This window comes from Neophocaena asiaeorientalis, unplaced genomic scaffold, assembly GCF_003031525.2.
Source record: "Neophocaena asiaeorientalis asiaeorientalis breed wild unplaced genomic scaffold, Neophocaena_asiaeorientalis_V1.1 scaffold150, whole genome shotgun sequence".
Lineage (NCBI taxonomy): Eukaryota > Metazoa > Chordata > Mammalia > Artiodactyla > Phocoenidae > Neophocaena > Neophocaena asiaeorientalis.
In genome coordinates, this window is record NW_020176571.1 from 20,335,576 (window position 1) to 20,358,446 (window position 22,871).

Here is a 22,871-nt window from a genome sequence, read left to right on the forward strand (position 1 = left end):
ACCCAAAGCAATCTACAGATTCAGTGCAATCCCTATCAAACTACCACTGGCATTTTTCACAGAACTAGAACAAAAAATTTCACAATTTGTATGGAAACACAAAAGACCCCGAATAGCCAAAGCAATCTTGAGAATGAAAAACGGAGCTGGAGGAATCAGGCTCCCTGACTTCAGACTATACTACAAAGCTATAGTAATCAAGACAGTATGGTACTGGCACAAAAACAGAAATATAGATCAATGGAACAGGATAGAAAGCCCAGAGATAAATCCACACACATATGGTCACCTTATCTTTGATAAAGGATGCAAGATTATACAATGGAGAAAAGACAGCCTCTTCAATAAGTGGTGCTGGGAAAACTGGACAGCTACATGTAAAAGAATGAAATTCGAACACTCCCTAACATCAAACACAAAAATAAACTCAAAATGGATTAAAGACCTAAATGTAAGGCCAAACACTATAAAACTCTTAGAGGAAAACATGGGCAGAACCCTCTGTGACATAAATCACAGCAAGATCCTTTTTGACGTATCTCCTAGAGGAATGGAAATAAAAACAAAAGTAAACAAATGGGACCTAATGAAACTTAAAAGCTTTTCTGCAGCAAAGGAAACCATAAGCAAGACAAAACAACACCCCTCAGAATGGGAGAAAATATTTGCAAAGGAAGCAACTGACAGAGGATTAATCTCCAAAATTTACAAGCAGCTCATGCAGCTCAATATCAAAAGAACAAAAAACCCAATCCAAAAATGGGCAGAAGACCTAAATAGACATTTCTCCAAAGAAGATACAGATTGCCTACAGATACATGAAAGAATGCTCAACGTCATTAATCATTAGAGGAATGCAAATCAAAACTACAATGAGGGGGCTTCCCTGGTGGTGCAGTGGTTGGGAGTCCGCCTGCCGATGCAGGGGACACAGGTTCATGCCCCGGTCTGGGAAGATCCCACATGCCATGGAGCGGCTAGGCCCGTGAGCCATGGCCACTGAGCCTGCGCATCTGGAGCCTGTGATCCACAACGGGAGAGGCCACAACAGTAAGAGGCCTGTGTATCGCAAAAAAAAAATTGACGATATGGGGAGGGGAAAGGGTAAGCTGAGACAAAGTGAGAGAGTGGCATGGACATATATATACTACCAAATGTAAAATATATAGCTAGTGGGAAGCAGCCGCATAGCACAGGGAGATCAGCTCGGTGCTTTGTGACCATCTAGAGGGGTGGGATAGGGAAGGTGAGAGGGAGGGAGACACAAGAGGGAAGATATATGGAGACATATGTATATGTATAACTGATTCACTTTGTTATAAAGCAGAAACTAACACACCATTGTAAAGCAATTATACTCCAATAAAGATGTTTTAAAAAAAAAAAGTTTAAGACAATTATCAAACTCCAGTTAAATAAATGGGTAGAGGACAAGCAGATCATAGATGGGGAAGTTGTTAGCCAACGAAGGAATTAATATCCTTCAGCTAATATTTTCTGCACACCTATGCCTTATGCTGCACTTGGTGTTGAAGTTTCAGTGGTGTAGACAACACTCTCGGTCCCTTGGCCAAGAGTGTGAGGCAAGGAACACAGGGAACAAACAGATGCTGACAAGGCTGTGGAAACTGGTTCAATTATTTGTGATTCCTAAAATGACAAAAAAACTTTTCTTTTTTTAACCTCAGAAATTATCCTAATGAAGTAATTTTTGTAATAAATTAGTTTGTATGTTGAGCAATAGGGCTTGGTCAAGTAAATAAGATTTCTTTGGTCAATGGAGAGTGACTTTATGATTAATATTCTAATTGTGGAAATAGTACCATGAGGTGTCATGATTGGTGGCCATGGTTGTAGTCACACTTTCAAGTTCAGTTCTGTGAATAAGTAAGCCCATGGTCATTAATGGTAGTAGGACTATGATATATTAAAATTTGTTTTGGTAACATTTACTTACTAGGAGAAATGGTAAGATTTGTTTTATTAAAAATGTTTTTTCCTCTTTTTAGCTGACTACACAGACTCTGCCTTTTCCGTGTTTTCGTGGCCAGAGACATGACCTGACGCCTTGATGACCAGTCTCAGGGCCCTCTGGTGACTGGCTGGGGCACCATGGAACTTAAAGTATGGGTGGACGGAGTTCAGAGGATTGTTTGTGGGGTCACCGAAGTCACAACTTGCCAGGAAGTTGTCATAGCCTTAGCTCAAGCGATAGGTAAGTGAACTCTCGGGTTGTCTGAGATAAAGTGGTTTATGCTTATGCTTCCTGTTGTTTTTGTTTGTTTTAAATATAGATGTCCTGTGGGTTTTGCTCATTTGGTTCCATAATACATCTCTCAGGCACACTTTTACTTATTACTGTCCCCTGCCTCCAGCTTAGGTCAGTCTGTGAAGATACTTGTTCTCTGCCTCACCGAGAGTTTACCCATCTGGAGTCTAGAGTCTGCAGTGTCTTCTCACCTGTTGTTATCCTAAACAATGATTTCTGGAACTAAAAAGGTTTTCTTGAGCCAAAACGTAGATTTCAAGTTCCCAGACTCTTCATTAGGCAAAATCCGATTTTTTATTCTGAATACTTTCAGAAAAGAAATTTGCAACAAATTAAATGACGTGGTTCTTCATTAGAAAGATAATGTGTACTTTTTAAATCTTACACAGTGAAGATGAAGTAGTGAAATCCGTGCTTACCGGCTCCATCTTATTCACTTATCCCGTTGCAACTTTTCTTCTTATTTACTCTCAGTTTATCTTTATGATATTTTATGCATGTTTTTTAGTTGCCATAATTCCATTTGGAACATGATGAGGGCATAAACACCTACATCAGTAAAGCCAGTAATGTGGGCTAAAGTTTGTATTTGCATCTTAATCACTTAGCAAACATGTGGAGTTGACCCTTGAACAACACAAGTTTTAACTGCCAGGGTCCACTTATAATGGGGCTTTTTTCCCAATAGGAAATCCTACAGTACTGCACGATTCAAGGTTAGTTGAATCCACGAGGAACTGCAGATAGAGAAGGCCAGCTGACTATAAGTTATATGCAGATTTTCAACTGTGTGGAGAGTTTGCACCCCTAACGCTGGCATTGTTCAAGGGTCAACTGTATGGAGAAGGAAACTGTGTTCACCATGCTAGGTGCTCGGTGCCTCTTTGTCTTTGAGCTCCTCATCAAAAGTTTGTTTTTATATAGTGCTAGTTTCTGTTGGAAGCGTGTCGGTTTAGCTCAGGATGGAGACAAGTCACTGTCACGATGGCACCTTAGCATTTTGTAGAGGAGGTTGTGCCCCTGCGTTGTGGCCAGTGCACTGTTTGAAGTTGGCAGTAGCCCTATACAAAGACAGAGGCTTTGTTATAATACTAACATCTTTTGATTTTTCCTGAAATACTATATAGCACACTCATATAGTAAAACAATGCTGAGAATCCTAGGCTTTCACATCCCATGAGATTTTCTTGCGTTTGGCACTAGTATTATATTTGTGGACTTAAGTTTAATTATTAAAGAGGAGGAAATTAAGGCATTTAACTTTATTTCATATTCTTTGCAACCAACTTATTTAGTCATTGCCCCTTTTGAAAGCCTCACATAATTTATTTGAATTAAAATATTAAGCATTGTTGGGTTTTTTCTGCTTAGTGAAAACTAAAATTAGCAAGTGTCAAATCTAAGTTTCTTTGTTATATTTGAGAATCAAGCCATGGACAGTGGTTAAAAAAACGAGTAGCTTTTAGAAAAGTCAAGGTAGTTGAAGAGTACAGTAAGCTGCATCTGTCCATATGGTAACCATGTTCTCGACACAGAATTTCAAGGAGAAACTGTCCGGATGTACCAGGTGTGTGTTTATCCGTTTGGACTAAAGAGTGTACTTCTTTGTGGCCAAGCTATTGATAAAAAGAAGCTTTAACTGAACCTACTCCCCCCACCCCATATTTGCTTTCTCAATAACTCAGTCCAGAACTGCTTTGAAAAGTTGACAACTTGAGTACAGATGCTTTACGATATTTCTCCAAACTTGGCTAAACACCTCTCTTGCTGAATCATAAATACTTCATTGAATTCAGAATTCACCTGAGAGATGATTCAACTGGAAACCAGCGAGCACTGTTGATCCTTGCTTCTGTTGTGCCATAAAATTTTCTCAGCCTCAGATTCAGTATGCTTCTAATACACAGTTAAATATTTATCTCCATTGTCACGAAAGTTATTGGTGTTCCGAGTCTAAACACTAAATGAAAATGTTATAGTATTTTGACCTTATTTATACTGTAAGAAATAATAGAGGGTTTATTAATTAGGGGAAATTGCTGCTGTAACAAACACCTGCAGAATCTCTGTGGCTTCACACAGTAAAAGGTTTAGTTACACTAATAGCAGCATATGTGGACTGACTGAGCAAAACCGCAGATGTTTCTAAAAAATTTATAGTGACGCAACATATAGAATAGCTTCTTAAGTTAAAGTCCACATATTTGCCCATGGGGGAGGCACTATATATATGATTAGGGATTATTGAGTTTTTCTGGGTAGCTAAAATTGCTTTCAGGAAACCATCGTGATATAAAAACATGTATACATATTGGCAGTCTGCAAATATATATGACAGCTAACATTTTCTGACTCAATGGTACTAATCACTCCAATCAAGTTAGAAAAGAGCTAAAGACAGAACAGAATTTGATAAAAGATTTTGAATGTTAGTTACTAGTATAGAAGGAAATCCTTTCTCCTCTGATCTTTGACTACCTTGACAGGTTATATTTAGGTGATAGAAATAGAACATATTCCCAAATTATAAGAGACAGTAACTAAAAGTGAAACGATGATTGACACACTCAATTGGCATGAAGTGTTAAACTTCCCAGCAGGAACGCACTGTTTGGGTACCGTACACCCTGGGATTTCTGAAACATTCCCAATTTTAAATATTCGACCTTGTTTTTCCCATAAACTATCCCAGAAATGCCATTATTTCAAAATAGAGTTCAAACTACTTCTCAGATCTGTATGTGAAACAGAAAGCCTTAAACAATTCATCTGTCTCAAGTTAAGTTGAGAAAATGCATTTGCTTTTACAAAATCACAAACGAAAAATATGAAAACTATGTACTTCTGCCCTCAAGTAGCTTAGAACTTAAAGTACAGATAACAAAAGATTAGAGAGGAAAAAAAGAGGAGGAAGAAATCAGGGAGGCTGAGGGAAAGGTTTTCTGGTTCACACTGCTTTGTTGCCTGGTGCCATTGAAAGTACTGAAGATTCAGAAGTTTTCTCTCTTCACACTTCTGATGATCTTGTCCCATATCTCTTTCAACCGGGGCCAGAGCTAGCATTTAATCCAAACAAATTGATTGGGGCTGGGGCCCAAGATGGCGTGGATTGTTCCCAAAAGCCATGTTTCATAGAGTTTGCCCCCAACAAAATCAGTTTTCAGACAAACACATTTTATGCTGATCTCTGGTTTTATTATTTGTTAATATTTCTTTCTCTTCTCTGGAAGCCTCTTCAAAGTAGGGGTCCTGCTTATTTATCCCTCTTATACCATTGCTTTGCCTAAAGTAGTAGGTGCTCTACAAAACATAGTTTCTAGAACAGTGCTTCCCCATAGGACTTTCTGCAAGGATGGTAAATGTTCTGTATCTGTGCCGTCCAGTACAGTAGCCACTAGCCACATGTAGCTATTACCTACCTGAAGTGTGGCTAGTGCAAATGAGGAAATGAATTTTTAATTAAAGTTTAAATGTGGCTCGTGGCTAATAGCTATTGTAGTGAACAGCGCAGTTCTAGAAGATGACTAACTGGTATCTCAGACTTAAAATGTCCAAACCCAAAAGCTTTGTGTCCCAACTGTTGCCCATCCTCAGATTTCCTCCCCCCTCATCTCAACAAATGGGAAGTATTGCTTTTAATTGATTAGATCTAAAACTTTTGTGTGATCTTTGGTTCTTTTCTTGCTCTAATACCTTACAACTAATCCATCAACAAATCCTCCCTGTACTATCTTCAGTATATATCCAGAATCCTGTTGCTTCTCTCCACAGCCACTGTTACGACCGTGATGTAAGCCACCATCATTTCTCACTTAGATTTTTGCAGTGGCCTTCCAACTCATTTCCTTGTATCATCCTGGTCTCCTGCAGCCTATTCTCAACAGATTTATTTTAAAGTAATACTTTGAAACTATGCATCATCATCACTCTTCTGCTCAAAACCCCTTAGTGGTTTCCGGACTCACTCAGAAAATTCTAAAGTCCATACGATGGTCTTTAGGGCCCTAAATGAATCCCTGCTTTACCTCCAACTTCATTTCCTCCCACTCACTTTTGATTGCTTCCTCTTAAACGTGTCAGAGACAGTTCCGCCTTAGTCCTTGCACCTGTTCATCTGTCTGCTGAGAATACCGTGCGCCCAGCGCTCTTGCAGATTCACTCCCTCAGCTAACTGCTCCCTGACTGCCTGTCCATGCACACACGCACACGTACTCGCCATCTGCCATACTCTATTTTTCTCTATTGTGCTCCCCCCAGCCCCCGCGACATATTACACATAGGCCACAATCCATTATCCACATTTTTGAAACCTAAAAAATTTTGAAAGCCTAAAGTTTATCATACTTAATTTGTTAGCCATACCTGGCATGGCTTGAACTCATTTGGTAGTAAAAACTGATCTGATTTGATGTGAGGCGGAGGCTGCTTTTAATCTATATTTATTCCATTTGGTATGAAATTGATATATTTTACTTTAGAATTTTCAATATGTTTGACTACAGACCTGCAGGATAGCACTATGCTACCTTCCTATAATCCAAAAAATTCTGAATGTTTAGCATATCTGACCTTAAAGCTGTTGGTTAATGGACAGTAGACATACGTTCTTTCCTTTGTGTGTTGTGTATTGCCTGCCACTCTTTTGTTATTGCTTATTCTCATAGCTTAAAACCATGTCTAGCATGTAGTAGTTACTCAGTAACTACTTGTGAATAAATGAATGAATTTTTTTACATTTCTGTGAATTACAGGCTGAACTTGGTGATGTCCCATTCGTCTCTAAGATTATATGATCCTTTAGAAGATAAAGAAAATAATATATTTTATATTGTCACATTTAACTCTTAATTTCATATATAAATTATCAATTTTAGAAATTTATAAATTGGTTAATTTTGTATCTCTTTACAAGTAGTACTATCCATTGTAGACTATTTTGAAATTTAGCAAAACACAAAGAAGGTAAAAGAAGCACTCATGACCTCGCTTCCTAGAAGTAAACACTCTAAGCAATGCTTTTTATGTACCTACAGATGAGTTTTAAAAAAAAGATTTCACTCTAATGCTTCATAGTTTTAAAGTCCCACTTTTCATTACTGAATTGGGAATTAAATTTTCCACATCATTTAACAGTCTCACAGCAGTCTTATGAGAAAGGCCCAGTTATGATCCCTATTTCAGAGATGATGGAACAGAGGCACAGAGATGTTAAATAACATGCCCAAGCACCCGTAGCTGGTAAGGAGGGTCCTGAGATTCAAACCAGTAGTCTGATTCAAGAACCCTGCTCTTAACTACTCTTATACTATGTTATTTATATCCCCTATAATCTCAATGGACAACTGTTAGAAAATATAGTCACCGACTGAATTACATTGAAACAAAAACTAAAAATCCTTATTACTAAAATATACTGCTTTTTTATAGCCAGGGTCATCTTTTACAACTTTTATATTTATAGCAGTAGTGTAGTATATCATCCATAATTCTGAGTATCATCCATAATTCTAAGTACCTTCTATATTTTCCACATCCATAAAAGATTATTTTAATGAATGTGAACACATGTAATTCACAGCTTGCATCAGTCAGGATAGGTAAGATTATGCTACATTAATAATCCCCCAAACTTTAGTGGTTTATAATGATACGTTAGCTGTTATTTTGGTTAATATTATTTATGTAAAGTAACCAGCACAAAGCCTAGCAAACAGTGGGCATATTAAATGTTAATCATTATGAAATCAATAAATGTTTTCATTATATTTAGTCGTAGTATATTTATAATAAAATCCTAAGTAAGTCCTAAATTAATATGCAGTAATTCTGTGATTACATGATAGTCTCATCAACACACTGGGAAAATATACTGTGAATGATTTAACTATGGGTTGAATGCACAGCTAGCTGACAGGTTATACTCAAAGATATTCTTGTACCACTGTCATCATAAGATAAATACTCTATGGTAAGAGTTATCTTAATAGCTACACACAGGACTTACAGAAAGTTCATTGACAAATTTTCAGAATAGTTGTACATCATTGGGAAATTGCTTTAAAATATATATATATATATAAAAGCATCAAAAGCATTTAACAGACTATAAAATGTTACAATCTAAGTTCTGTTACAGAGAGCAATGTTTGTTGTAAGAATTCTGAGTCATTATGGAATGAATTAGTTTTATTCACTAGATTCTGCATAAGATTCCAAAATGTTTGTAGCTCAAGGAGAAAAGTATCTATTAGAAAAACTGAGTGGAGTAGGATAGTTTATTCACCACAGATAAAGAATAAGTCAGGTGTTAACTGACATTGCTTACAGTATGTCCAGAAACAGGAGGATATGTTAACATTAAATTCGTGAGAGGTTAATGCCAGCTCTGTCATGTCCTTTTGAAGAACATAGAGTGTTCATCTTCGGGGTAAGGAGGATTTCATACTGAAGAAACGATCAAATGTCAGTTAAAACTAAAATTTCTGAAGAGCATTCATGATCAGGGTGTCTAATAGAATATATTCCCAGGGCCTGACACTATTTCTGACAAATGTTTGTTCACTATATATTTGTTGAATACATAACAAGAAGTGACACTTTTTTTTTTTTTTTTTTTGCGGTACGCGGGCCTCTCACTGTTGTGGCCTCTCTCGCTGCGGAGCACAGGCTCTGGACGCACAGGCTCAGCGGCCATGGCTCACGGGCCCAGCCGCTCCGCGGTATGTGGGATCTTCCCGGACCGGGGCACGAACCCGTGTCCCCTGCATCGGCAGGCGGACTCTCAACCACTGCGCCACCAGGGAAGCCCCCAAGAAGTGACACTTTTAAATGATTTTATTTTTTTGGCTCTAAGGAAAAATTTCCTAAAATTGTAAAAAAAAAAAATGGTTACAGTTTTTTAAATGGTTGAAATAAGAGGATAATGTTTCTGGGTGACTCATATTTGAGTGTTCGAATTTTGGTGTATATTTCTAAAACTTCACATTACTTCACCTAAATATTCCACTTTAAGTTAGGTGAAAGTAGTCTGTTATCTCCTTTTTTTAAAAAATTTTTAACGTCTTTATTGGAGTATAATTGCTTTACAGTAGTGTGTTAGTTTCTGCTGTATAACAAAGTGAATCAGCTATACATATACATATAACCCCATATCTCCTCCCTCTTGCGTCTCCCTCCCTAATCCCACCCCTCTAGGTGGTCACAAAGCACCGAGCTGATCTCCCTGTGCTATGCGGCTGCTTCCCACTAGCTGTCTATTGTACATATATATCAGTCGTCCAGTGAGATTCCACTGATGCACTAAAATCTCTTTGTGATTTTCCTCATTATATGAAGTTAATGATTCTTGGGATTACACTCAATTGCTTCAGCTCTTCAGAAGTATAGTCAATATTTTATTTATCATTACAAATTGTGGCATACAGGCCTAGGTAGCCAAAACAGTTTAAACTACAAATGCCATAGATAGATAGATAGATAGATAGATAGATAGATAGATGTTCCTTTTTATTAGTCTTAGGGCTACATCAAGATAGTATGCAAGGTAGAACTAAGTGTATCCACTTAATAAACTGCAATAAAAGGAGTTTTGCAGGAGAAATTGGAATCTGTCTAAATGAAGTATTCATGTTCTGTAGGGCCTTGCCAAGTATACGCATTCAAATTCCAATGATTGTGGAATTTAACTCTTACATAAACTATCTAAAACCCAATTTCTGTAATAAAATCAAAGTATTAATTCATTTACTTTTTAAAAAAAAGCTTTTTTATATAGCTGGATGGATTTTTTTGCCTAATTGCACTAAATATGCATTATTTAACAAAAAGGAAGCGCTAGCAATAAAAGCAATCCTAAATAATCTACCAAGACATTCTCATAGAGTAGCAGTACTACCATTAAGCATTGGAAAAATAAGCTTTATATTTAATTATGACTAAATTAGAGTCCTTAAAATTTTTGATTTCACTCATATAATGTAATGATTCAGTTTTCTTTTTAAAGATGCTTCATGGCCTGGTAGGATTAGAGAGGGTTCTACTGGTCTAGTCCAACCCTTCATATTTACTGATGAGGACCCAGGGTCCAGATAGCAGGAGTGAGATCTAAAAGTAGTTGATAGACAGCAGAGCCAGGAACCCAAAGTGCTGTGATCTTTGAAGCAGTGTGTACATCTGGAACGAGTTTAACCGTGAAGAGTTGTTGGGTGGTTTTTCTTGGTATAATTACAGTAATTTTTAACTTGAAAATCTTTAGAAACATTTTTTTATTCCAAGAAGCCAAATCCAGTGTGCTAATAAGGCTTTGCATTCCCCTTGTTTGCCCAGGTATTTTGATAATAGCAACAACTAATACTTGTATAGCACTTTTCAATGTTATAAAACATGTTTATATTTTATATCTCACTTAACTCTTACAATATTGTCAGGTAAGAACATACAAGTCTCACTCTACAGATGAAGAAACCAGAGCTGAAGGAAATTTAATAATTTGTGCAAATCACGTAAATATATGGCAGAGCCAGATCTGAAAACAGGCCTTCTGACTCCAGAGAGCCCATATTCTTTCTTTCCACTCTGTCCAGCTTTACATAGCTAGGAGTTGCTGCAAGTTGATTAAGAATTCTTTTAGTCAGATTGTTGTCGCGTCATGTCACTATTTAAAGGAGGTCTCTGGTCAGCCCTTTTGTCATGTGAAAAACAGTGTGTTCAATTAATGATGGCTGCCATGTATTGAAAACCTGCTACGGGCCAGGCAGTATGGCAGGTGCTTATTAGCCCTGATTCTGACTCTCAGAACCTATGAGGTACTGCCCCTCTCCCCACTTTAGAAGTGAAGTTAGGCTACTTATCCAGCAAGTAATTTACCCGAGCTTAAAACTCTAGTCTGTTTGCTTTCAAAGCTTCAACTTTTCAGCTGCACCCAAGATTCAGGTTTCCTTAAAGACGAACATACACATATGCTTAGAGCAGTACCACTCTTCATCTGCTACTTTTGAATAGCACATGTGGGTGTTCATAGTACATATCCAGATTTCCACTTATTGGCCCAGTGATTGAGGAAATACTACTATTGGTTCAGAAGCTCATGAAATAAAAAAGAAGGCAGGGAAGTCAAATCAGTAGCTGTATATGCCAATATGATAATTGCTAGATGGCAAGGTGAGTTTTTTTTCTTTGTAATAATATTAACTACTAATGGACACTTTTTAAAAATTGAGATGTAATTGATATATAACCTTACATTAGTTTCAGATGTCTAATGGACACTCTTAAAATTAATATTTTCCATCTGACCCACACACCTTAAATGGAAATATTTAGGAAGTGTATTCAAGCTAATGACATTATGTTGTCTTCTGAATCTTTATCTTCCATAATTACTGTTAGATTCAGTATATTTTTAACATAAATGTAATTTTATTCTACTTTTGTTTTTTAATAATATCATTTTTGCCTTTTTAACGTTTTTTAAAAGACTCTTTGAAGCTATTATCAAAACTGAACAAGACTTCTCTTCAGACCCCACTCTTTATATGAGACTATTTTGAGGGTTGTTTTCACTGAGGTGATTTTTTATTTGCCACAGGTATGCAGGACGGTATGGGCAAGGAAAGGCCTACCCAGCACCTGTAGCTAGGTAGCAGGTCCTCCACTGGCTCCATGTCTCCTTTCAGGAGGAGAGCCGGGGGCTCCAACCTTCCCAAGTCCTGATGTGCAGAGAAATCAGAGGGATTCCTCAAGTGGAAGTTTGCTCAAGTTCTGAAGTCCTGCCTGGTTCCTGGGACCAGGCCCTCCTGGCTTCCAGCAGGACACTCTAGTGCCCTCCTTAGTTTCAGCTGGAGGTCTTGCCGCAAACAAGGTCTAGGCGGTCAGGCATTTGACAAGAGGGTAGATTAAGATTCCCATTGAGGTTTAAAGTGTAAAGCTGAGTTTCTAAGCGAGTCTGAAGAGTGTATGCAGTTCACATCCCATAGTTTTGTGTGTTACGTATCTTAAGGAGTTCAGTGTCCTCAAGTGGAAGTTTTAAAGACATCACGGGCTGGACTTTGATGCTAATTAAAAAGGCACAGTTATCAAATCGTGTCCTATGTCTGGAGGCATTATTTCAGCTGTTGTGTATCCCTTTTTGACAATTTATTCTTATCTTTTTTTATCTAGGTCGAACTGGAAGGTACACTCTTATAGAAAAATGGAGAGATACTGAAAGACACTTAGCACCTCATGAAAATCCTATCATATCCTTAAACAAATGGGGGCAGTACGCTAGTGATGTACAGCTGATTTTACGTCGAACGGGGCCGTCTCTCAGTGAGCGGCCCACGTCGGATGGTGTGGCTCGAGTTCCTGAAAGAACTTTATGCAGGCAGAGTTTGCCCCCCTTGGCTAAACTGAGGCCTCAGATTGACAAAGCAATCAAAAGGAGAGAGCCTAAAAGGAAATCGTTAACATTTACAGGAGGTGCCAAAGGGTTAATGGACATTTTTGGAAAAGGTAAAGAAACTGAACTTAAACAAAAGGTGCTGAATAACTGCAAAACAACAGCAGATGAGTTAAAGAAGCTGATCCGTTTGCAGACAGAGAAGCTCCAATCCATTGAGAAAGAGCTAGAATCAAATGAAATAGAAATACGATTTTGGGAGCAAAAATATAATTCTAACCTTGAAGAAGAAATTGTCCGCCTGGAGCAGAAGATCAAAAGAAACGATGTTGAAATTGAAGAGGAGGAATTCTGGGAAAATGAATTACAGATTGAACAGGAAAATGAAAAACAGCTGAAAGATCAACTTCAAGAAATAAGACAGAAAATAACAGAATGTGAGAGCAAATTAAAAGACTATTTGGGTCAAATCCAGACTATGGAAAGTGGTCTTGAAGCAGAAAAATTGCAACGGGAAGTTCAAGAGGCACAGGTCAATGAAGAAGAGGTTAAAGGAAAGATCGGTAAGGTCAGAGGGGAGATTGACATTCAAGGCCAGCAGAGTCTGAGGCTGGAAAATGGTATTAAAGCCGTGGAAAGGTCTCTTGGACAAGCCACCAAACGACTACAGGTAAGGACACGTTTATTAGAATGTTTCATCTATTTAAAAGAGTTAAATATTTGGAATCTAAAACACTGAACTCCTCTTTTTCTTTCCTCACGGAAGCTTCTTAAACTCTGTATTTCTCCAAATCACTGTAGGTTTGCTCTTGATTTTCCAGAATGATGATGCCTTTATTTTCATCACTGGTCATGGAAAAGAATCTGAAAATAGAAAAAATGTTCAATAAAACACAGAAAGTTGACTGGAAATATATAGAGAGAAAAAAGAATTAAATATATTTCGGCATCTTCTTTACTGATTATTCATTTTCTCTTACATTTAAAGTTAGAAACTTACTTTGGTTTATCATTTTCTTAGAATTTCTGTGACTTATGACAAAGCTAAGATATGAGGCCAAAACAAAGATGAGAGCTGAAGCCGCACGGATCCTTTTCCACGGAAGAAGCTTTCTTACTGTGGCAGTGATAGCATTAGGTAATCGGATACAGCAGATGAGAATCTCAGAGCTGGAATGGCCACTAATGATGAGATAGTGAATCTGACCTTCTTTTAGTGATAGGGAAACAAGAGCTGAAAGAGATGACCAAGGATTGGTTCACCAGTGATTGTGCGGCTAGCTGGCTGCTTCTCTCTCACGTCTCCTTTGTTGCTAACCCCACCTCCTCCCCTCTCCCGCAACTGTCCTTTGCTTCCCTGAGGAGAGGGGCAGGTTCCTCTCTGATTTTTTCCCATCTCTAGTGGGTACGAGAACATTTCTATTTCACACTTACTCCATGATCCCTCAGCTTGTATTTCTTGGATACCCATTCTTGAAAAGACAGTGTGGTAATGTTAATGGGAGTTGCAAAGAGCTATCAGTTTCTAACAGCTGAAATGAGAATGAGACACAGCTGATTATAATACAGCTACTTATATTTAAATAAATTAAAGTTAAATAATATTCAATAAAGCTGTTTAAAAATATTAAATACATTTAAACTTCTGTTTTAGTCACATTTGGCCACATTTCAAGTGCTCAGCAGCACATATGTGCAGTGGCTGCTGAACTGGACAGTGCCGGTTTAGAAGCTGTGTGATCACGGATCAAAGAGTGAACCGTGAGGCTTGCTGGTTAGAAATTGAGAGTGTTATGTAGTAACAGCATCTCCAAATAGTGCCTGTGCGCACCGGAGTTTGAGAAGAGCTGCTGTAGAGTAGGAACAGTTCCACAAGCAGAGAAAGCTGACGTTTCAGGAAGAACTGATGTGATTTCCTTTCTCTGCCACTAACTACAGTGAGAGGTAGAACTACCACCAAAATTTGCAGTCAGGAATTTCTCATATAATAGAAGGTTGTTAACTTATGATTTGTCAGCATTTTACTATTTGGGTTCATTTCAACACAAAAAGAGTGCAGTTGGAAATTATATTGCCTTGATATTACAGGAAACACTAATTTGTGACAGTTGTTACTAATAAACCCCACTACCTGTGAAAAGTATCTAATAGTCAAACTACTAACGTATCTCCAAGTACCCCCTACACTCAAAGTAGCAAAAAACCCCGCCTTTCTATTTTCTCTTCCCTATATCCTTACCACGTCCTCTGACACAACCAGCTTGGATGCGGCCTTGCCACTTTTTCTTATAGTGCCCTAAAGGAGAGAAAGAGAAGAAAGTCCATTTGATAACAGAATGCCTCTCCTTGCTTTTGGAGCTTTCTGGCCGTCCAAACTTGGTCTCCTTACTTTAGCGCTCTTCAGTTCTCAGATCTGCTCATCAAGGATTAAAAAACCCCATAGTGGGAATCTTGCTCGCCTTGCTTTCCTTGCTATGATATAAATCTCAATCATGGATCCCATGAAAACTTAAACAGGTTAAAAAAAACAAGAACCCTGAATCTCATGGACCCAAGTGACTATTAATTTTGCAGTCAGTTATGAAGTAGATAATAAGGAAGTTTAATTGTGAACAGCTTAGCAAGCTTGCTGTAAACACCAGGATGGATGCAATCCAGTGTTTTATTCATGAAAGTTTATAGACATATATTTATTTCATCAGGGGCATAGTATACTCCTAACGGAGGAAAGCATGACATTTAAGAGGACAGACTGAAGAAGTTGTCCTTTATTCGCTTAACTTTTGGCCCATGCCACAGAGTGAAAGTGACCTCCTTAGCCTATTACATCGATATAAACCAGGTTTGTTAAATGCATTCTTGTGAAAGGTGTCCCACATTCAACCCTTGTAGCAGGTGGGCTGTCACCAGGATGTCTGTAGCTGGCCAATAGTGAATCCTCAAATTTTAGAAAGCATTTAACTCCCATCTAGGACAAAGAACAAGAATTGGAGCAGCTGACCAAGGAGCTGCGGCAAGTCAACCTCCAGCAGTTTATCCAGCAGACAGGGACGAAAGTCACCGTCTTGCCAGCGGAGCCCATCGAAGTGGAGGCCTCGCATGCAGACCTAGAAAGGGGTAAGATTTGAGAGATCGCTTTTTAAAAAACTTTACTCTCTTAACTTGGAATAAACCGCTTACTTTCGGCTAAAATGTTCTCCTACCATTCAAAGCTAATTCTTGGGCTGCTTAAAAAAATTTTTGACGTACTTGCTGTTTCTGGGGAAAATCAATAATATTTAGGTTATTTATTTACTTAGATGACCAGATAGCCTATCATTAGTTTTAAACTGCTTCCTTACAAACTTTTCCTGAAATGTGTGAGTTGTAGTCTATTAATTGAGTTTATTAATTGAGTTTTAGCTTCTCTCTGTTCCTAATGCCCCTTCTTCCTCTCCTAAAAGTCTTTGTTATTAATTTGGGCTGATATTTAAAGGACACTTCTAAATCTGTATATGCATATAATCTGAACAACCCAGAAAGAGAAGCAAAATGTTCACCTTTTAAGAAAAGATCATGAACTGTTGAAATCACTGAAAACTATTTTATCAACTGAGAGGGTCAAGCAGACGTAACCTCTCCTCTCACCCAGGACTCACAGGGGGTTGCAGTCGTTACTGTATATTATTTGGTTCTTGAGAGCAGGAAAAGTTCTAATTTTTCATATTGCTAAGTACTCCAGGTTACTGCAAACATCAAATGACTTTCTCTGTTTCCTGTTTAGAGGCACCATTCCAGTCGGGGTCTCTGAAGCGACCTGGTTCCTCTCGGCAGCTCCCCAGTAATCTTCGTATTCTACAGAATCCTATCTCGTCTGGTTTTAATCCTGAAGGCATATATGTATAACATTATCTGCCTTCAGGGGAGAGACCCAGTAAAGGTACCAAGGACAGTGAAAATTCCTTCTTTGATTTTGTGCCAATGATGAACAGAGGATATATTTCACAAGCCACCGTATCTTTTTTCTGTCCTAAATTGCATACCACTTGGAGCCATACCCTGTGCACTGATGCTAAAGAACAAAGAAACTGTATTTTCACACATCCACAGTGTTGATGTTTTTGTCCAGCAGCTGTAATGCAAAGCCTTCATTTTTATTTGTAGCATTTCGAGAGCATTAGGAAAGTATTATACTGTGTGTATACATAAATAAAACCGTGACTTCAGAATGAAGAGAAATATGTGACTGGCTTAGTTTATTTATTCCATGTAATCAATTAAGGAGTGAGTGTTGACGTTTTAATATTTTTTATTAATACTTATCCTGTGACTGAGTTACACTGCATATTGTGTGACGATGACTCTGTGTGCATGTTGCCAGACTCCATGCGTTGCTGAATTACAGCTATACACGTGTCATAGGGGGCTCCGCCATGGAAACTGACTCCAGAAGAACTGACTTGCATTTACCTTGTGAACCCATCCTAGCCGCTGCTTAATTAGGTGAGATAATTCAGGTTTTCTTTTTAATCTGGTGTTTCATCTTTTCTTTACAGTATCTCCAGCATATGAACGAACCATACACAAGAGCAGAAATATTTTCATGAAGTAAATTACATGTTTAAAAGGTTTGCAGTGCTTCAGACACTGTTGAACAAAAATGTAATTGTTGAATATCTATCCAAACAGGCATGGGGTTTCCTGATACATTATGTGTTTTGTTTCTGCCCTGCCTTATTATTTTAGTCTCATGGGTCCTCAGAGTTGCCATCATACATAAATTAGAAATGTCTTAAAAAAAAGAGAGATGTCCAAGGATATCTTCAGGAAGGTTGCTTTAAGTGATACTTTTTTTATTTTAAAATAACCCACTTTATATGTATGGTCTATTGGTGTAAGCACCCATGGATAAGTTATTGCTTGCACAGAATTTACTGAGTACATTATGAACTATTGCAATTTTTCCAGTCACTTAAATAGAAAGTAGATTGGAGTTAGTTACTTTTTACCAAGGAAATAAAGTTAAAGTCAGTGTTCGTTTTTATTAATTTTCAGCTTGACCTTTGCAGGACGTTAATCTCCATTTGTACATATATTATTTTCTTGTTTATGAAACCAAAAATGAGTCAACACCCCTCCCATGAGTACTGACTTAATAACTAAGATGCACAAGAGTATCTAGATGGATGTGGTCAGATACTTCTTAGCCATTTTTACCTTCCCTGTGATCAGAATTTGGTACAATATAATTAAGACTTTCATCTAAAATTTAAAGTAGTTTTTTATTCTGAGGAAAACGTATTATCTGTATTATTTACATGCAACAAAATAAAAGTGGATTAGTATATTAATGCCATGGTAACAATAAAAAGGTGTAAGTTATATCCTATGCATGAGGGCAATTTTTGATGTTTTAAACGCATCTGACTTATTTTTGGTTTAATGAATGCTGAGAATGCTGCTATATTTAGGTTTCCAATGATAATTTTTAAGAATGGCTATGACAATATGTAGAAGCTTCTAGAGGACTGAAAGTAATAATGCATAGTTGCCTTTTCTAGTCCAGCTAAATGGCAGACCTCAACTAAAAATATCTTCTTTGGGTTCTTGGAGTTATCGAGTTGACCTTGCCATTATATTGTTTTGCAAAAAAGAACTTGAGAAATAAATGATTGTTATCTAATAGCCACAATCTATACACATTTGCTCTCAGTTTATAATAGTTATTTCATATCCATATATATTTAAAAATTAGAATTAGAAAATCGAAAGAATTTGTAGATTTTGTGACAATAATGGTTTATGTATGCCTGATATATGCCTTATTTTTTAAAGGGTTCCATTCTATACTGGGTCATTTTGTTATTGTTGTTCAGAGAAATTGAGATCTTATTCACAAAGAAAAACATTTTTATAAGTTGATCACATTCTATTTAAATCAAAATGTTAAATCTAGATACATTAGACTTCGCAATTTTTAATTGCAACGATGCCTGGGCATGCCATGAAAAACACAAAGTATCCAACTTAATTGTTGTAAATTATTGTCAGCATTAACCTAATAACTTTAAAGAAAGACTGTTAGTAGGATTCTGACAACTTCATCTGAATTTTCAAGCTGCCAAATAATCTTCACAGACCTAACTACAGATAGAAATACTATTTCCTGGATGAGAAGAGTATATAAATGTGAATTTGATTAATACAATGAGCAGCTGTACTTTTTAAGCAGTTTTATTATCAACACTTCTGGAAGCACATCTCTAAGAAATATTTTCTAAGTATTTTTTTTTAATAGAGGAAAGAAAACTCATTTCCCTAGAACATCTTAAAAATATCTTAGTCTATTTCTGATTATTTTTATCTATTGTGAATACAAATGAGTTAGATTAAGTGCCACATCTTTGGATACATTTCAGAGGGGAAGTGGGCAATGGTATGCAAAAATACCAAATAGAAAATTTTGCATCTGGGGGCATATTCAGGTTCTGAATACTAAATTAGACTGTAAGTTTTTAAATTATTATTACACTGGAAGTTGTTTTATTGTGATTTCCTACAAGTAGTAAATACATTAGAAGATTTTTTTTTCTTACCAGGGAATAATTTGAAATAGTATTGGTATATTTGACCCTTTTGAGTGTTTGTCATCCTCAGCGAATGAACCGTAGTGGCTTGCCTCAATCCTTTTGTCGTTCTTATGAGATATTTTGGTTTGTTAGCTTTTTTTCTTTTTTTTTTTTTCTCCTGATGCACAGGGTATTTATATGTGAGACTTTGGTTGGTGTTAATAGGAGTTAACCATTTAAATCCCTCAGCCATCCCTCAGCCATCACTGAGCTCGTCATCAATTTCTGTAGTTCAAATTAATCAAACTAGAGCTCAAACAAGACTAATACGGTAAAAATGTAAAAGTTACGGTGTGAAATGTGAATTTTAACAATGTTTAAGAAGAACAAATAAGCACTTGCTTCCAGAACATAAACACATTTTGCACCTGCGTTAAAAGAAAATTTTCTTTGTGAATAAGAGCAAAGTGGCCTTTAGAGAAAAGAAACTTCATTTAAAACCGTTTCTGTGAACATCTTTCCAAGTTACAGCTATAATAATGGATTGAGGAGACAATATGGAAAAGGCAGAAACTCTTGATTTCAGGTGCGCAAAGGGCATGGGCAGATGGACGGTTCCTTGTGTGCATTGCCTTTGAAAAATTGGGCCTTAACTTATATGTAAATAAGGATGCTGTGTTCACATCCCTCTTCTACCTAAAGTTGTCTTTATTAGTCCATATTGTATTAAATTTAGCTCATAAGTATTACTTTTATATTATGTCAGTTTTTTTAAGTTGCATGTTTATACTGTTTGCTACAGTGTTTTCCAGTTTTGGTTTAAGACCATCAGCTGTACGGAGAAGACAGAACAATCACTATTTATTCAGTGTTGCTGCTTTACATTTCCAGAGTAAGCTTTTGATGCCAGGACAGTGACTGCTTGAAAGCTGCAGGAGCTCTATTCCAGTGCATTTTATATATTTTTAGAAACCAAATAAATGCAGATAACTATTTAGTATACTAATTATATTAAACCAGCAGAAATATAAAGGCAATAAAGTATATACATATATATATGGGGGGAGGGAAAAGATTAAAAATAGGATTACAGCCAGACATGGTGATAGCTCTAAATGTATTTCTCAATCTGTCTTTCTTTATTGACCCGAAGAGGATTTGAGTTGCTGCAGCTTTAAACAGAAAAATGCTATGTCCACTAACTGTGGACACATAAATATGCTTTTAGTACTGCTTTGCTTATGTACAAGTAAAATGTCTGTAATCTGTATTATATGTAATTGTTCTTTTCTTTTGACTTTCATTTCAAAATGTATATTTTCTGATTATTATCATGAGCTGTAAAACAAAGGATCAATATCTGATATTCTCCCAAATAATAAATCTTCAGGATTCACTGGGGCATTACAATTGCTGGTTTGTTTCTTACGTATGTAATATTTTAAACTGTAATTGTTTTTCCTTTAAAAGATGCCTAAGAGAAAAGGTCTGCATATCAGTGACACAGAATGTTAATTATAAGAGTTATCTCTTCCTGCCAAGGCAGCTGCTTCATCTGAGTGACACTGAATTAAGAAACTAATATGCCTCCCTTTTATTTCAAAAGTAAAAGAAAAAATTATTTAGTATTGAAGCGCTGTATTCCCAGATCTCTTTAAAACCACAAGTGAGAGGAAAAGCAGGAACCATTCAGTCCTTTCCACCTGCCGGGCACAACAGGAGGTGCATTCTTCCGCCCAGGAACTTCTCCCAAATCACATAACTGATAAGTAGCTCTTAGGGTCCTTGAATGCAGTCCTTTCGGATACCAAGGTACTGTCCTGTATTCCACAATAAAGCTGCGTAATAAGCTTTACAATGCCCAGCTTCTACATTTTAACCACTTTTCAACGTGGAAGTATATAAATTATCTTTGGGGTTTTTTTGTTTGTTTGTTTGTTCTTTGCGGTACGCGGGCCTCTCACTGTCGTGGCCTCTCCCGTTGCGGAGCACAGGCTCCGGATGCGCAGGCCCAGTGGGCATGGCTCACGGGCCCAGCCGCTCCGCGGCATGTGGGATCTTCCCGGACCGGGGCACGATCCTGCTTCCCCTGCATCGGCAGGCAGACTGTCAACAACTGCGCCACCAGGGAAGCCCTATCTTTGTATTTTTTACCAGTAGAAGTTCAATCTTGTTCATGAAATTATACATATGAATAATAGGATGTTATAAAAGCAAAGAGAAAATGAGAAACATTAACTCAAAATGTAAATTATTCTATGTCCTAGTTTGGACTTTTAGAATTTTAATTTCCATCCTGTCTAACTCACCTGCTGCCCATTCCATGTGTTTGTGCTTGCCTCCCTGAAGAAAGACCAGCGGAGTTCTATAAAATGGGCATAAACACGCTGGGCACATTCATGCTTTCTGCAGACATTCAGAGAGCCTCTGCTGTTGGCCAGACACCGGACTGAAGTTAATACGGTTTGTTCTGCACCTCAGGGAGGTTTACAGTCTAGTGACCACCATTAAAGGAGGGCTTCACCCCAGCGTGGGGTGTTGGCAAGCCCTGGAGAAGGGGATATAAACTGGAGAGGGCTGCCAGCACAGACAAGAAGATAGAAAGATGAAGAGGCTAGGAGGGCTAAAAGAGAAGGTAGGCATCGATCATGAAGGGCCTTGGCTGCCATGTAAGAGTCTAGACTTTATCCTTAGAGCCACAGAGGAGTTTTAAGCATGGAAATGAAACGATCAGATTAGCATATTAGGAAGATCCTTCTGACTGGCATCATGAAGAGCTGCCTGAAGAAGGGTCAAGGCTAGAGGCAACGAGGACAGCTTATGAGGTCTGCGGGAGTCTGGGCCAGAGGTGGTGGTAACCTGAACTAAGTAGGCTGTTAGGGTTTATTCAGTAAGAAGTTCTTACTGAGCACCTACCGTGCACCCGGAGAAGAGGAGAACCAAAGAGATCATAGACATCTGAAGTAGACAGTAGCAAAAGGATATGATGTTTAAATGGTGGAGGAGGGAAAAAAGAATCCAAGAAACCCCAGGCGTTTGACAGCTCTCCGCAGCCTTAAATGAAACGGTGGAAACGGTGCCGTGGGACTCGATGCGTAGTCACAGATACTCTGTTCTGTGTGCTGGGTGGCAAGAGATTGGGACAGGAGGAAGGGAAGGGAGAGGATAAAGACACAGAAAATATGTATTTGAGAGGTGGGCCTTCAAATGGGTCTCCCCCTTGTAGACAGCCCCTGCAGGCTTTCCTGCAGGAAAACCATGGTTTGGGGGGAAAAGCTCTTTGCAGCACCAAATTTAGACACCCCAGTCTCTTAGTCTGGTGTGTTGGAATACTGTTTTCCCCGCGTTATACTTAACTTTGTGTTCTATTGATGTATCGGCCACTTTCATTCATCTGCCATGGGTATGTGTCCACGATGACAGAAAGGTCTGACTGTGGTCCAGAATGAAAGGAAGCGAAGGGAGAACGGACAATACAGACGCATCTTCGTTTATGCCAAGCCAATATTTACAAGTTTCCTGCAACTGCCCAACGCGAGAAAATCAAATAAGTGAATTGGAATACTTAGTGTCATGCTGTTTTTAAAGAACAAAGCAAATCACAGACACTTCAAGCAAAGAGCACAATGAGCTAACATGCTGTGCAGCCACAAGCAGCAGGCAGGAAGAGGCTGGC

At 37.9% G+C, this 22,871-nt stretch overlaps 1 protein-coding gene across 3 annotated transcripts in view; it reads left to right on the forward strand.

Annotated features, from left to right (window-relative positions):
- RASSF8 (Ras association domain family member 8) overlaps positions 1-20,596 on the forward strand; it is a 123,797-nt gene extending 103,201 nt beyond the window's left edge. For all 3 annotated transcript variants that reach the window (XM_024733458.1, XM_024733457.1, XM_024733459.1), the window contains 4 exons: positions 2,010-2,215; positions 12,428-13,317; positions 15,620-15,764; positions 16,411-20,596. In XM_024733458.1, the coding sequence (XP_024589226.1) occupies positions 2,113-2,215; positions 12,428-13,317; positions 15,620-15,764; positions 16,411-16,532 (1,260 nt within the window). In that variant the 5' untranslated portion in view covers positions 2,010-2,112 and the 3' untranslated portion in view covers positions 16,533-20,596. The remainder of the gene's footprint in view (positions 1-2,009; positions 2,216-12,427; positions 13,318-15,619; positions 15,765-16,410) is intronic.
- The last annotated feature ends 2,275 nt before the right edge of the window (positions 20,597-22,871 follow it).